Raw genomic sequence first — 16,519 nt, 5'->3', positions numbered from 1 at the left:
ATCTGAGACTCTGTATGCTGTGATGTTTGCTGGTCTTTGCCTGTCTTTGTGGCGGTTGGCCTGGCAAATCCTTGAGCCCATATCTATAAGTTATGCAGCACAACCAGATCACTTAAGATTTGCTTTCAGCTGTGAAGATGGATGCAGAAAAGCCATGTGGAGAGAGGACTGCACCGGTCAGCATGGACTTCACTCAGTCAGAGGTGCACCCAGAGGACCTCACCTCTTACCAGAGTGTTGTTCCTCACAAAGAAATTCCAGATACATCATTACCCAGCCTAAGTGACATGGAGGCTTTTGCCGTTTCCCCAAATGGTATGAGCCATGCCAAAGAGCCCATGGTGAATCCTGGTCAAAAGCCTGACTCACCACCGAATATTGAGAAGCAACCTTCTACAGATGCAGTTTCTTCAGACCCGAGTAACCCTCAAACACATGGGAAGCAATTACTAGAAGTGGAATTCACATCTACTGGAGACAAGCAGATAGATGTTACAGTAAGTGCCAAAAGTCCAGAAGTGCCTGGAAAAGAGTCTGCCAGCTTAGATAAACAAGGAGAAGAAATTATGGACAAGTCTGGAATGTCTACTTATTTTGAAACAACAACACTGAAATCAGAGGAGACGAGGGGACAAGGTGAAGGTTACTATGAGCTTAGTACTGCATCAGATGAGACAAAGTCTGCCTCTGCCATTCCCTCAGTTCCAGAAATTAGCTACAGTACTCTGGCTCAATCTCAGTCTATAGATGAAAAACCTGAAAGTCAAAAGGGTACTGAAGAGCAACAAAAGGTCCTCCCGTCATCTGAAAAAAGAGATGATTGCAGGCTCTCACCTGGAAAGTTGGCCTTGGAGCAAAGAAGTTATTCCCTGAATATCACCATTGGAGCTGTGGATCAGAGTGGAGGTCAAGGACGACCCAGAAACTTCTCCCCATTAGCAACTGACATCATGTCTTATACTAGTGGAAGCCTTGATGAATCTGCTGACTACCTTCCTGTCACAACTCCATCAGTGGAGAAACTCCCCTCTTTCCCACCACTGATCGTGGAGACATCAGCCTCTGTCACCACTCCATCAGCTTCTCCACCACATGACACAGTAGCTGATATCAAGACTCCAAGTCCACAGCCTGAATCCCCAGGTTCTCCCTTTGCTAATAGGTTTAGCTATAAAAATGGTGCTGTGATGGCGCAAGATCTGCCTGAAATGTTAGATTTAGCAGGTACTCATACAAGACTAATGTCTGATAACACTGATTCTGAAATTATAAGAAGGAAGTCAGTTCCCGCTGACATGCCAGCCCTTGTGAGTGACTCCTTAGCCCACTTGTTTCAGGGTCAGCGAGGTGCAAAAAGTGAGACTCAATTGGAAGAACATGGATACTGTGTTTTTAGTGAGTACTCCGGTCCCATGCCATCTCCAGCAGATGTTCACAGTCCATTGGATTCTCCACCAACACAAATCTTCAACAGAATGATATCAGAGGAGAAAGAGACAATTCCAGCTGTAAGTGGACAGGTAAGCCCATCCAATCAAGTTCTAAAAGAAGACACTCTCCCAGTCACAGAGGAAGAAAGTGATACAAGAGAAAAAACATGCAAGTATAATAGTGCTGGGGCAGAGCAGCCAAACCAACAAGTTGAAACTTTTCCCACTCCAACTGTTACTGTTACCTTGGAGGGAGTGAAGACTGACCTTGATGCAGAGGCCAAGCTTGCAGCTGAAGTGGCTGAAATAGCCGATTATGAGAGACAAATTCGCAAGCTAGAAATGGAAGACAGGCCTTTAAGTGTTGAGGAGGAGAGGGAGCTCCAGGAGCTACGAGAGAAAGTAAAGAATAAGCCAGATTTGGTGCACCAGGAAGCCTATGAGGAGATAGATGCTGAGGATGTGTACCAGCTCACTGGAGTTGCCAAGGACAGGATTGCTAGACCAATAAGACCATCACCGACATCTTCAGTGGAGAGTGCTACCGAAGAAGAAAAAGTGCATGTTGACACAGAGAAACCTAAACCAGCACAATATGGTCAGAAAGAAGAGCCTGTGAAATTGTCTCCTGTTAAATCTGTTGAGAAACCAAGTAAAGATGATAATCTCCTAGAGGAACCTGGCAAGGAGAAGGAGACAGAAAAACCGCAGTTGGAAATTGCAAAGGCGGATGAGGCTTCAGTTTACACCTCAGTGGCACAAAGTGCAGAAGAAGAAATAGAACTAGCTGAGGAGCCTAAGGAGTACATGCAGGAAGAAAAAGCAGACAAGCCTTTAGGTTTGCCAAATGTGCCTGAGATACCAGAGAAGGTTGAACCACAGAGGACTGAAATAGTTACGTTTGAAGTAAAACAGAGTGAAACAGAAGAGCCCAGAATTGTTGAGAAACATGAAGCGCCCAAAAGTGTTGAGAAAGATGATGAGTGCAAAGTTGTTGAGAAACATGAAGAGCCCAAAAGTGTTGAGAAACATGAAGAGCCCAAAGGTGTTGAGAAAGATGAAGAGCGCAAAGTTGTTGAGAAACATGAAGAGCCCAAAGGTGTTGAGAAACATGAAGAGCCCAAAGGTGTTGAGAAACACGAGGAGCCCAAAAGTGTTGAGAAAGATGAAGAGCACAAAGTTGTTGAGAAACATGAGGAGCCCAAAAGTGTTGAGAAAGATGAAGAGCACAAAGTTGTTGAGAAAGATGAAGAGCCCAGAGTTGTGGACAAAAATGAAGAGCCCATAATTGTGGATAAAGATGAAGAGCCCAAAGTTGTTGAGAAACATGTGGAGCCCAAAAGTGTTGAGAAAGATGAAGAGCGCAAAGTTGTTGAGAAACATGAGGAGCCCAAAAGTGTTGAGAAAGATGAAGAGCCCAAAGTTGTTGAGAAACATGAAGAGGCCACCGTTTCGGAAGAAGATGAAAAGCCCAAAGTTGTTGAGAAACACGAAGAACACAAAGTTGTTGAGAAACATGAAGAGCCCAAAGTTGTTGAGAAACATGAGGAGCCCAAAGTTGTTGGGAAAGATGAAGAGCCTAGTGTTGTTGGGAAAGATGAAGAGCCCAGTGTTGTTGAGAAAGGTGAAGAGCCCAAAACTGTTGAGAAGGATGAAGAGTCCAAGGTTGTTGAGAAAGATGACGAGCCCAGAGTTGTTGAGAAAGATGAAGAGTCTAAAATTGTTACACGAGACAACAAGCCTGAAGTTGTTGAGAAAGATGAGGAGTCTAAAATTGTTACAAGAGACAAGCCTGAAGTTGTTGAGAAACATGAAGAACCTGGACTTGTTGAGAAAGATGAAGAGACCAGAGTTGTTGAGAAAGATGTTGAGGAAGAGCATGACGAATTGGAAGGGGCAGGGGCAGTAGTACAAGAAACCATAGAGCCCCGAGCTGCCATTGAGTCCGTTGTAACAGTGGAAGATGACTTCATCACTGTGGTCCAGACCATTGATGAACGAGAGGGACCTGGGCACAGCGTACGGTTTTCCACTCCTCCGGAAGAAGAACCACCTCAGATGCTTCAAGATGAAGAGGAGGAAGAAGATTCTATTGAAATGGCTCAAGAAGCAGAGATAGAGGCTGCTAGCCTGGAGGAAGTCCAGGATGTTCCAGAAGCTGTACAGGCCCCTGTCTGTCCTCCTAAGGAGGTTCCAGAGAGCGAGGGTCCCACTGAGAGCTACGATGACTACAAGGATGAGACCACTATTGATGACTCCATTTTAGACAGCTCCTGGATGGATACACAAGGTGACGCTATGATTTTCTCTTTTTTTATTTTGGAGTTTGAGTAAACAGAAGGCAAATAATTTAATTTATTGATGTTTACATTAAGGCTTTTAGTCTAGTGAAAATGTATAACTAGATTTAATTTGTTCTTTATAATGATACCACAACACTGCTGAATGCTCGATTCATCAGAAAGCATTGATTAATTTCTAATAACCACTTCTCTGACAGTACTTCTGGCCGCAAAAAGTTTATATTAATGAGCTTTTGCTAATACGTTATCATTTCTGCCACTACAACTTACAGAGGGACTTTTTTATATAAGTCAGTATACCGATTGTTTTTTTATAAGAGGAATTACACAATACATTTATTATTCAGTTCATTTTGATATATGAAGAATTGCAATGTAAATATGATTATTTTAGTAGCAAAAATGTCCTTGTGCTATTTGTAATTTGTAGTTGAATGCTGTCAGCATATTTGTATTAGCATGATTTGTCATATAAGTTTAACATTCTATACATACTGCAGATGATGATAAGAGCATGGCCACAGAGAAAATTGAGGCTCTTCCGAGAATGGCAAGCCCTGCCAAGAAAATCTCTACTGAGAAGCTGGTCAAACAGAAGGGTAAAGCAGGCAGAGTCAAAGGCCGAGTTTCCACTCCGGAACGCAAACCTTTCTGGAAAGATCCAGGACCAGTCCAGAAAGAGGAGCTGAAGAAGAAAAAAGGTTGCTGATGCAAAAGTGACTGTACACATTGCTAAAATGTCGGATTACTTACTATTATATAAGATTGTTGCTGCTGTTTGTAAAATATTCCTGTAACTTCCTGTAAATGCGTACCAAGTAGAGGTCGACCGATAGTGGATTTTACCGATGCCGATAAGTATCATTGGGTATAAGTTGATATAATTTGGGCAGCACCTGCCGATAACCGACTAATCAAGTGATAGTTTTTAAAATTGATACAGAATGAAAACATACCATTCAAACTTTGAACTTTATTACAAACATAATCTGTACTGACTGTATCATGAAAATGTACTGTACTTTTTTAAATGAAACAAATATAAATGAACAATTAATAAATATTAGAGTAAATAAAAGATATACCCCCAAACTCAACCAAAAAGTAACACTCCGAATCTAAATCTGAAATGAATCAAAAAAACACTTCAAATAACACAACAAAATTTGTCAGCGATAGTTCGATATTTCGCCTCTAGAGGCCGCTCTCGTACCGTATAACGATAGCGGAACCTTCTCAGCCGCTCCCGCGACGGACGCAAGCGGGAAAAATTATCGGTGTGGATTTTTGCCCAGTAGTTAAGCTCCAGCAATCGTTTATCAGTGCTGATTAATCGTCAAAACCCATCGATCAGTTGACCTCTACTACCAAGAATGAATGCTGATTTAAGCTTCTGATTTTGCTGTAATGAATCGCAGTTATTAGCAAAGCTTCTTGTAAAGGTTTGCTTCTTAAACACTGTTTGGCTTGTTCAGAAAACGTGGATATTTAGTATTTTACTAAATGTCTGTATCATTTCAAATCCCCATGAACTGAATCATACAGTTTCCCTGACTCTGTGTTTCCCTCTTGTAGCTGTGATTAAGAAGGTTGAGGTCACAAAAAAATCTGAAAATCAGAGCCGCTCTCCCTCCAGGAAGAGTGGTTTAAAGGCCACCGTAAGGCACCCTAGAGCTACCCAACATCACATCTGTGCTAAGCGGAAACCCACAGGTGATCACACAATCACAGGGAGACTGCTTGCAATGTGGCTGGCAAATACACTGGCATGTCACGTCAAAGATGGTGTTTGTGTTTGTGATTTACAGGTTGTTGTTTTTTTATGTTGGCAAAATGATTTATTTTTATTTATTTTTTTATTTGTTGTGTTGTTTATTGGTGTATTGTTTTTTTGAGTGAAATTGTACACTATTTTTAAGTTTTGTGCTTTATCTGCACTTTCTTAGTATCTCTTATTTCTGCTTCTTTTTGTTTCTTTTTTCAGTCCTTGTGCTAATCTCCTCGTTGCGGTTCTTTTGTGAACTAACTCTAACACCGTTTCCTGAATGAGTGTGTCTGTGTGTCTACTCTGTGAACTGTAGTTGTGTTATGATTCTCTGAAGGAACATTGCAAAAATATATGACCTCCAAGTTTATGTAACAAATCTGCCAGAAGAGTCTCTCTTGGATACAGGACGTCTACGGTGGTTGCTATGCAACAGATTGAGTAGGAGACAACTTGGCCTCCTGAGAGAGAGAGAGAGAGAGAGAGAGAGAGAGAGAGAGCGCCCCCTCTGTCATCATCGATCCCCTTCTGCTCTGTTTGAGAATTGCAATTAAATTGATATATTTTAAAATATCCACTGAATTTGCTTCAATTTTCCCCCGAGTAAACGTTGCCAAAAAACTCTCTTATGTAAGGTTAAGTTAAAGCGTGTCGTTCTCTGCCGACAAATTCCCAACAGTAGCTGCTTTCCAAAAAAACGTAGTTGAGATGAGATGCGTTTCCATTTTATATCTATCCCGTATTTCTGAGAGAGAGACAGGAACAGAACCTGGTGACGGATCGACTGTTTAGAGCTTCTACAGCATAAGCAATAACGGGAACTAATATGTTTTGCGGACGTTCCGCAACATTAAACGTAACTATAAATGGATAAAAACATGCATTGTATATAAAGATGTGTCATTTTTCAGCGCATGTTATTCTCTGCCAAATCACCTCAAAGCGGTTGCCTAATAACGGATGCGGTTCTGTGAGAAATTCACGCTCCATATGTGTGTTGTAAATACTCTGTGTGTACATATGGAGGTGCTTGTTTAAGAGAGAGAGAGAGAACGGATGTTTTTCTGTACGTCTTTAATTTCCTACTCGTTCATAAGTACGTATTTTGTTCTCTCTCTAGTATCAGCAGATGGACGGCTGCCGTTCAGCTCGGTGCGACACTCCAGAGACCGGGCATCCGTGAGTAGCACTAGATTCTTACACGCTTGCACACTCTTCCAGCAGTTTCAGGATTAAATACCTTGAATATTTCATCTGGATGTAGTATCGCTAACAGCCGAAGTACACTATTAGCCATTTATTCGGAAAGTGTTTTTACGATCTTAAAGACATTTTGTTTTCCGACATTGCGGTAGCGCTTTACATTAACCTTCTCTTAATTATCATTATTAACTAACAAGCATCGTTAACGTGTCTTAACTGACCTTTGTTTACCGTAGTGAATTGATATCCAGCGTTTACTAAATCTCTGTGTGAATGTCATGAAGCATGTTCGGGTCACGTGACATAACATCGTTAATTGCTGTATATTTCATTTTAAAGTTCGGTGTAAGGATTATTGTCCAGACCAGTGTAAAAATCTTAATTTACTACCCTTTTTATTTAATAAATAACTTGCTAGATCCTATTCACTTTTGACATGCTAGCTAATCACTTGCTCGTCTACAGTATATAACTTAACAGTTTGGAGTGTTTTGTGTCGGATGTGTTAGAAACCAACCCTTAATTACAAACGTCATCAGTGACACAGACTATTTTGTTCAGCAAGAAAGTAACGGTCATGGATACATGATTATCTTTTAACGTATATTTTACCGATTGGGATAATCGCTAGTTTGAACTGCTAACCAAAAACTGCAACGCGCCGTGTACTATAGCTAATGGCATTTTTGTGAACCGAGTGCAAGTCATGTCAGGTTAGCAACATTTTGTCGTCAGGCCTGGAGCGTTCTACCATTTCGACAGACGTGACAGGTTTTTGCTTTAGTTTGTTTTGTTTTCTTTCGCTTATATTATTAAACAGGCGTAGCTAAGAGTCACTGCACAATGAAAGTCGTTTATTCGTCATTTAAAGCGTATTAACCTTCATTGTAAGTGTGAAAATGGGTCTGCATTCTGGGGACACACTGCTGAATAAACAAATAAATCAATAACCTTGAAGCATAGACCAGCGAAAGGATAGCAAATAAACAATTAGCTCATTTGAAGAATTCCTGTTTTTATTAAACATCATTCTTTGCCTGCTAATCTCCATAATGAATCCAGTTTCGAATTTCAAACTCCAAACGATCTCAGTGTGTATGTTTCACTCCAACCTTTCAGCGTTTCCCACGCGTCTCACTAACGCAACTCACTCTCACGCGCTCATACTCCATTTCCACCATCTTGTGCTTCTGCGTGCGCTCTTTTTTCTGGATGGCCTTGCATTAGCATGAGTGCAGACGTCACATTTATTCTGCTCTGGCCTTCCTGACCTTCAGCTTTTCTGATTCGTCCCATAATTGCTGTCATTTACCTCGAATGCAGATTTACTCTGCCTTTTTCCAAACACCACGGTTTGTACTTTGTGTATGTCCCGTGCTTTTTGTCGGCGGAAAAATTCCAGCGGAATACCAGCTCAGGAGATTTCAATTTCAAATTTCAATTCGACGTCTACGTCACGTGTCCTTTCGCGACAGAATGTCACACGAGTTCAGGTTAAGCACTTCATCATAGACAGGATGTGAATAGGATCATTACATCATTTGTGCATGAGACGTGTCATGTTCATTATCCTTTGATATATCATTGTGTTCTTTTTGGTTTTGGTTTTAAATCCTCTCTCATGTGACTTTTCTCCTCCATTGGTTTTTATTTGTGCATGAACAAACGTGTGCATCTTCGTACCACCGTTCATCACAGACCCCCAGCCCAACATCACTAACAAAGATTCCCACCTGTAAAACGCGGTCGTCGGCTCTTCCCCAGCCCCGCCCTAACTCCACCTGCTCCTACAATAAAACAAGCTCATTGGTGGAGGCCGATGGGCCCCGCCCATTCTCAGCAGACTTTCAAGATTCCCTCTCAATTAACAGGAATTTTGAAAAGGTAAGAAAGGGCCTACAGCTCTTATGCTAACACTTGACTCAAAGGGTGGTGTTCATAGGGCTTCACAAAGCCTACACAGACCCTTTATGACAAGTAGCGCAGACCTTCATGAATATTTATTAAGGCGGGTCAGTCGCCCTGAAGGATGTATAGAGATGTATGTAATGAAGCTCTATGAACACCATCACTGAGTAAAGTGCTATTTTTCATTTTAATCTCGTTACAAACAACATAACTAGGAAAATTACGCATCGTATATTTAGGAAATGGAAAATAAACACATCAGCCCAGTCATTTGGGACAGGAATGAGGATTGTAGTGTAGAGTCATTTATAGATGATATCTAGTCTTGGTTACATGTGTACTTTTTGATTCAGTACTCTTTGACCTGCTCAAAGGTCTCTCACACACACACACACACACACACACACACACTTTATGTGATGTACAGTTTAAACAGTGCACACATCCAGCTGAGTGTTATTGGAGAGTTAGGTGTGGAGCGTGGTGTGTTTCTGTGTTTATGTTTATGTGCTGTAGTCAGAGTGTAAGGCTTTTTGAGACGTAAGATAAATGTGTCGTTCAGGACGGAGGATCTCGGAGCCCGGAGAAGAGGTCGTCTCTGCCTCGGCCGGCCTCCATCCTGACACGGCGCGTACACACCGGCGAACACGATGAGAGCTCCACCTCCATCACGAGCTCTGGATCAACAGCACCACGCAGGCCCACGTGTAAGCCATACACACACTGTAATACTCATTCAGGTGACTCAGGGAGTTTAAAAGCACTTTCTTTTTTTAATCTTATATATGGAAGTTCAGTGGTTAAGTTGTTGACTACTGATCAGAAGGTCGTGAGTTCAAATCTCAGCTCTGCCAAGCTGCCACTGCTGGGCCCTTGAGCAAGGCCCTTAACCCTCAAATGCTCAGTTGTATAAATGAGAGAAATGTAAGTCGCGCTGAATGAGGACGTCTTCCAAAATGCCATAAATGTAAATATATATATATATAACTATAATATATATATAAATTATCTACTCATTAATTTAGCACCTGCTCACTGCACTCCATACTCGGAGAAGTGTGAAACCAAACTAATTAGCAAACAAGACAAAAGTATTCATTTTGCTTTGATTAGGACGCGACAATCTTACTAATAGTTCTGAAAGCTTGCTGAGAGAACACAAGGCTAAACTCCTCTTTTGGCTGTCTTCTTCCTGTCTTCCTCATCTCTTTCTCTTCTTTTCTCTTCTCTTATTTGCTCTTCTCTTTTCTTCTCTCCACCTTTCTTGTCTTCTTGTCGCTTCTCCTCTTTTCTTCTCTTCTTTTCTCTTCTTTACTCTTCCCTTCTTGTCTCTTCTCCTTTCTTCTCTTCACCTGTTTTCTCTTCTCTTTTCCTCTCTTCTCGTCTCTTCTTTTCTTTGCTCTCCTCGTCTCTTCTCCTCTTTTTTCTCATCTCTTCTCTTCTCTTGACCTTTCTTCACTTGTCCTCTGGTCTCTTTTCCTCTCTTCTCGTCTCTTCTCTTCTTTGCTCTCCTTCTATTCTCATCTCTTCTCTTTTCTTCTCTTCACCTTTTTTCCTCTTCTCCTCTTGCCTCTTTTGTTCTCTTTTCGTGTCTGTCTGTTTTCTTTTCCTCGCGTCTCTTTTCTTCTCTTCACCTGTCTTCTCTTCTCTTTTCCTCTCTTTTCTTCTCTCCTTGTCTCTTCTCCTCTTCTTTTCTCATCTCTTCTCTTTTCTTGTCTTCTCTTCTCTTCTCGTCTCTTCTCTTTTCTTCTCTTCACCCTTTTTTCCTCTTCTCCTCTTGTCTCTTTTCTTCCCTTTTTCGTGTTGTCTCTTTTCTTTTCCTTGCTTCTCTTTTCTTCTCATCCCCTCTCTTTTCCTCTGGCCTCTTCTCTTTTCTTCTCTTCTCTCTTCTGTTCTCTTTTCCTATCTTCCCTTTGCTTCTCTTCCCTTCTCCGCTCTTCTCTTCTCTTTTCCTCTCTTCTCTTCTCTTCTCTCCTCTTTCTTACCCTTCTCCATCTCTCCTCTCCTCTGTTTTCCCATGTAGCGTTCCGTACTGAAGTCAGAGCTGAACACAGGACAGGTCGATCTGCCAGTATGACAGGTAGATCCTCCGTTTTTAATCATCACATCTTCCATGTCATACCGTCCTGTACCACTAGGAGTCACAATTATGGTTTTAGAAATGTCCTCATTTCTGCTCATTGGCATTTTCCGTTTTTTTTTTATTCTTTATTTTTTACTGTTTTACACACAGAAAATCCTCCATATTGAAATACGTAGCAGTTGTAGACTTGAGAATGCACTAAACGTACAAGATGTGTGATTTTGCTGTTTAAATCTGAACATCATTCTAAATTCCGCTGCCCTGCTGCGTGTTTTTATCTGATGTGTAGGCACAGAGTCGCACCGTTCCCGCTCTGCTCGCTCCGGCACCTCCACTCCCCGTACTCCCGGCTCCACGGCCATCACTCCCGGCACTCCTCCCAGCGCATCCTGTCGCACCCCAGGCACCCCGCGCACCCCGGGCACCCCCAAATCCCTCAGCCTGCTCTCACAGGAGAAGAAGGTGGCCGTCATTCGTACGCCCCCGAAATCTCCCGCCACGGCGGCCAAGCAGCTGCGTGTCATCAACCAGCCCATGCCTGACTTCAAGAACATCAAATCCAAGGTCGGCTCCACGGAAAACATCAAGTACCAGCCTAAAGGAGGACAGGCAAGTATTTCCTCCATGTTCTCGCTGAACTTAGCTGCTCTGGTTGTTACAGAATCCCAGGAATGTAGCAGGTCTTGTTCTAGGGTGTGTTCAAGTGACACCGTTACTGTAATCGATTTTAAATGTTTAACATTTTTAGAAAGCAAGTGGTTTGCAATAAGAGCTGCATTTCTCGAACACAATCTTAGCTTTCGCTGAGGCCAAGTTTCACTTCCTGTGTCCTTTTCTTCCTGACTTTAGCGTCCTTGACTGTTATCAGTGACTCTCATGGCCGCTGACGTTGCCTTGCACCCCCATGTGACTGTCCTTGATTGTAACTATAGCAACAGCTCATTCACAGGGACTTCTATTAAACAAAGAAATATGCATCTCTGATATGGTGAACGTGGATGTCGTATCATCGATACGGTCAAGCTTTCTCCTTCCGTGTTTGTGGAAGGAGTCTCCAGTGTCGGGGTTGTGTATCCGTCGGAAAGTCTTCAGGAGATTAAGCTGCGCTGTTTCGTTTGTCTGTTGTTGTGTTTCTTATTCAAGATGTATGCGATCTTATGTAAGAGATCACAGGAACTGTCACTGCCTTCGAGTTCTGTCGGAAATGTCGTGATTATGAGGCGAACGCATATTAACGCCAACGCAATGTCGTAAATAACTGTTGCGTTTTTCTTTTGTGATGCTATTCCAGGTTCTTCTTTCAGTTGTTTGTTTCCAGAGGTTTCTCCGTTCAGGAGGTGAAATGCTACTCAGCTGGGTTAAGGTCTGGTAATCGACTTGGCCAGTCTAAAACCTTCCACTTTCCCCCTCCCCCCCTTTATTGAGTCGGCATTGTGTTTTGGATCGTTCTCTCGCTGCATGATGAAGTTCCTCCTGATTAATTTGGATGCATTTCTCTGTAAACTAGCAGACAGGATGTTCCTGTAAACTTCTGAATTCATTCTGCTGCTACCATCATGAGTTCCATCATCAATAAAGATTAGTGAGAATGTTCCAGAAGCAGCCATGCAAGCCCAAGCCATGACGCTACCTCCACCATGGTTCACAGATGAGCTTGTATGTTCTGGATCATGAGCAGATCCTTTCTTTCTCCATCACTTTGGTAAAGGTTCCAGAACTTTTGTGGCTCGTCTCTGTATTTCTTTCCGATTCTTACTGCCGATGAGTGGTTTGCGTCTTGTGGTATGGCCATTTTGAAATGGTGAACATATCTTGGATGACGTATTCTGGTTATCTAAAAGCCCAACTGTTCCATTTAAGACAGAGATGTTTATCAGTGCTTCTGTTTAAAACTGATTTAGGGAGCATTTACAGATGAGCTCAGGTAGGGATCTCCTGATTATTAGAGGATAATAAGGTGGTAACTGAAGGAAAACCAAAACACACACACACACACATTTCACATTCTGTCATGTTCTCCGCTCTCCTCCTGGCAAGCTCAGCACGATGTTCAGACACAAGCAGTACTCTGTCGGTAGAGATCAGCTTGTACAAGGCCCGCTGTAATGGACACACCTCGGGCAGCATGTCTCTGTGTGTGCAGTGACATGTTTATGTCTGACACGAGGAGAGACAGAACGAGACAGAGGAACCAGACAAGAGCTCAGTCGGGTCACGGTAGAAGGGAGCTGATAGCATTGAACAAGATGTAAGGTTTTTGGTGGCGTATTAGAATTGGTCATGTTCTGTAGGTCCGGTAACGTTATCGCAGAATGAAACTGTTAAATCGTTCTTTTTTTTTTTAGCTTATTATGTTCTATGATCTATAATATAAAATAATTGCTCTTTTGCCGCATAACAGGCTCTGACGGATGACGGACACTATTCAGTAGTCAATGGTCTGCACTTATATAGCGGTTCTACAAAGCGCTTTTCTCATTCACACACACACACCAATGGTAGCAGAGCTGCCATGCAAGGCACTAGCCTGCCATCAGGAGCAACTTGGGGTTAGTGGACACTTCGGCATGTGGAGGCATGTGGGATGGAAATCGAACCGCCAACCCTACGACTAGTGGACAACCCGCTCTACCACCTGAGCCACAGCCGCCCCGTATTACACATCAGATCTTTTAAACTTTTCATAATATATATATATATATATATATATATATACCAGCATCATCTTTAAACAACAAAAAACTAGCAATAAGTAAGAATAAACTCAAGTAAGTGCACATGGGGTAAATGTGGAGGTCAGCCTGGTGAACTGGATGCCCTGGGTTTGCTGGAGGTTAAGGTTATGTAACTCCTGCAGCAGTCTCAAGCTGTCTGGCCCCAGACAGACATTCATGCGGAAATGTCTCTCTGGAGCAGAACTCACACACAGGGGCTAATCGGGTGTGACACTATGCTGTAGCACACTCTGGGGTGAATGTCTGGGCGTTCTGTGACTGAGACAAGGCTGTGTTCATGTGTGTGTGTGTGTGTGTGCGTGTGTGTGTGTGTGTGTGTGCTGGGCTGCTTAATGTGATTCCCATCAGTGTGTTAATGATGGAACTTGTGCAGTACGGGGCCAGTGAGATGAGGAAAGTATACACAGGCTTCACTGCATTCTTCTTGGTTGGTGAACAATTTGTTTGTGTTTTCGAAACTTTTAGCCCGCCGGTCTGATTTAGCTTAGCATGCTTACACTCACACTTGGTTTGCTTGATTAGAGGGTAAAACAGTCTCGTCTCAGAAACTGAAGACTTTTTTCAAGAACTCCAAATAGTGTTGTTTTCCGTGAGGCCCAGAACAATGTCAAACTTTACTTCTGTCTGATCCATCCAATCATCTATAACTCCACCCATCTACCTGTTCATCCATCTATCCAGCCATAAATCAATCCATCCATCCAATCATCTATAACTCCACCCATCTACCTGTTCATCCATCTATCCAGCCATAAATCAATCCATACATCCAATCATCTATAACTCCACCCATCTACCTGTTCATCCATCTATCCAGCCATAAATCAATCCATCCATCCAATCATCTATAACTCCACCCATCTACCTGTTCATCCATCTATCCAGCCATAAATCAATCCATCCATCCAATCATCTATAACTCCACCCATCTACCTGTTCATCCATCTATCCAGCCATAAATCAATCCATACATCCAATCATCTATAACTCCACCCATCTACCTGTTCATCCATCTATCCAGCCATAAATCAATCCATCCATCCAATCATCTATAACTCCACCCATCTACCTGTTCATCCATCTATCCAGCCATAAATCAATCCATACATCCAATCATCTATAACTCCACCCATCTACCTGTTCATCCATCTATCCAGCCATAAATCAATCCATCCAGTCATCCACATCCAATCATCTATAACTCCACCCATCTACCTATTCATCCATCTATCCAGCCATAAATCAATCCATCCATCCAATCTTCCATAAGTCAACACATCTTTATCAATCAGTTGTGTCCATAAATATATCCATTCATATAATTGTCCATAAATCCACCCATATACCTATTCATTTCACTCTTCCATCCATCAGTAAAACCATCTATCTATAAATTCACTCATCCACCCATAACTCCATCTACTCAATCGTATATAAATCCACCCATCTACCTATTCATCCATCTATCCAGCCATAAATCCATCCATCCATTCACAAAGCCACCCATGTTCATAAATCCACTCATCTACTTATTCATTCGTCCATTCATCAATACAGCTGTCCATCTAAAAGTCATTCAATCATCCTTTCATCCATCCATCCATCCATCCTTCCATCCATCCATCCATCTATCCTGTCTACATATAACTACATCTATAAATCCACCCATCTGCCTATTGATTCATCCGTCCAACCACAAATCCATCCATCCATCCAATCATCCATAAATCCATCCATCTATTCATTTATTAATCTATTCAACTCCCCATCAGTTAATTCTAAGCTGTTTTGAGTAAAGGTTTCTGTCTAATTAATAAAATGTAAATGTAAAGGAACTCCGTCAAGTTAGGAATTAATTGAATACACGAATACGGGAAGCAACATTATTTAGCTCCGCTGTCCTTCTACGATTACTAACATTAATATTAAAGATAGCATTCATCTACTGCCTGAAATAAAAAATCAAACAATTAAAAGCCTTGTGATGCCTCACAGGAGACTAGCGAAAGGTTTTAGATCAAAATGTCAGTGTAACTCTACATGAATAAATGATTTTGTCTGAGGGAAACTTATCATCTCTCTCCATGGCCTTTTTATCTCTTTATCTTCTCACAACATTTAACATCGCTGTCATGTGAAGACGGAGTCGCCTCCGAGACATGAATCTGTTTATCCTCTCGCTCCGTAACGCCCGATCAGCTTCCATTACTGTGTCCATCTATTCACTGAGCGCACTAATATGTATTACTAATACATATACAGAGTGTGTGTGTGTGTGTGTGTCCATATCCATGTGTCTCCATTAAAAGTCACACGTGTGTATCATCCATCCATCCATTTTCTATACCGCTTATCGTACAGGGTCGCGGGGAACCTGGAGCCTATCCCAGGGAGCATGGGGCACAAGGAGGGGTACACCCTGGACAGGGTATGTGTTTATCGTTCTAGATTCAAATTTCAAAGAAGCTGGACCTCAATCATATACAGTGAAAGTGTGGAGCCAAGGATATAAAGGATACAATGAATGTACGGCTCATGTAGCAAAACCCCATCTCTCTCTCTCTCTCTCTCTCTCTCTCTCTCTCTCTCTCTCTCTCTCTCTCTCTCTCTCTCTCTCTCCCTCCTTTTCCAGAGACAGTCTGCTGCTGGCACATTTATCACCCACTGCAGTCTACACATGTTGTTCCTTTGAATCATTGTGTTATTGCCTCTCATTCTGACAGTTTGACGAGTGTTTATTCTGCTCTATTCACTGGAGTCTTCCTTCCTTCCTCTTATTCCTGACATCTGAAATCTGAACCGCCGCCCTGCTTCCAGTCTCTCTCTCTCTCTCTCGCTGTCTCTCTCTCTCTCTCTCTGCCTCTCCATGCACTTCTTCACACGAGACTCCTAGACACAGACCCTTCTTGTCATCAAGCTTGATGTCCTTCTTTACTATGTATGCACACTCGTTCATTTATTTATTTGTTTGTTTGTGTGTTTGTTTGTTTGTTTGTTTATTCATTCAAAGTCATGCGCATCAGTCAACGCTTAATCAGGAAAGAAAGACAGACGTATAAAAACAGAGATAGATAACTCTACATGAAGGTGTT

General features: G+C 42.1%; 1 protein-coding gene across 5 annotated transcripts in view; it reads left to right on the top strand.

Annotated features, from left to right (window-relative positions):
* map2 (microtubule-associated protein 2) overlaps positions 1–16,519 on the top strand; it is a 127,986-nt gene that overhangs the window by 105,195 nt on the left and 6,272 nt on the right. For 3 of the 5 annotated variants that reach the window (XM_053680750.1, XM_053680751.1, XM_053680752.1), the window contains 8 exons: positions 130–3,720; positions 4,234–4,434; positions 5,309–5,446; positions 6,619–6,677; positions 8,400–8,585; positions 9,172–9,316; positions 10,633–10,689; positions 10,982–11,301. In XM_053680750.1, coding sequence (XP_053536725.1) covers positions 130–3,720; positions 4,234–4,434; positions 5,309–5,446; positions 6,619–6,677; positions 8,400–8,585; positions 9,172–9,316; positions 10,633–10,689; positions 10,982–11,301 — 4,697 coding nt within the window. The remainder of the gene's footprint in view (positions 1–129; positions 3,721–4,233; positions 4,435–5,308; positions 5,447–6,618; positions 6,678–8,399; positions 8,586–9,171; positions 9,317–10,632; positions 10,690–10,981; positions 11,302–16,519) is intronic. The other 2 variants (XM_053680754.1, XM_053680753.1) reach the window with 2 other exon arrangements.

The sequence above is a fragment of the Ictalurus punctatus genome, chromosome 6 (assembly GCF_001660625.3).
Source record: "Ictalurus punctatus breed USDA103 chromosome 6, Coco_2.0, whole genome shotgun sequence".
NCBI lineage: Eukaryota > Metazoa > Chordata > Actinopteri > Siluriformes > Ictaluridae > Ictalurus > Ictalurus punctatus.
The sequence above is the reverse complement of the archived record's forward strand: the minus strand, read 5'-3'. Positions and strand labels throughout refer to the sequence as shown.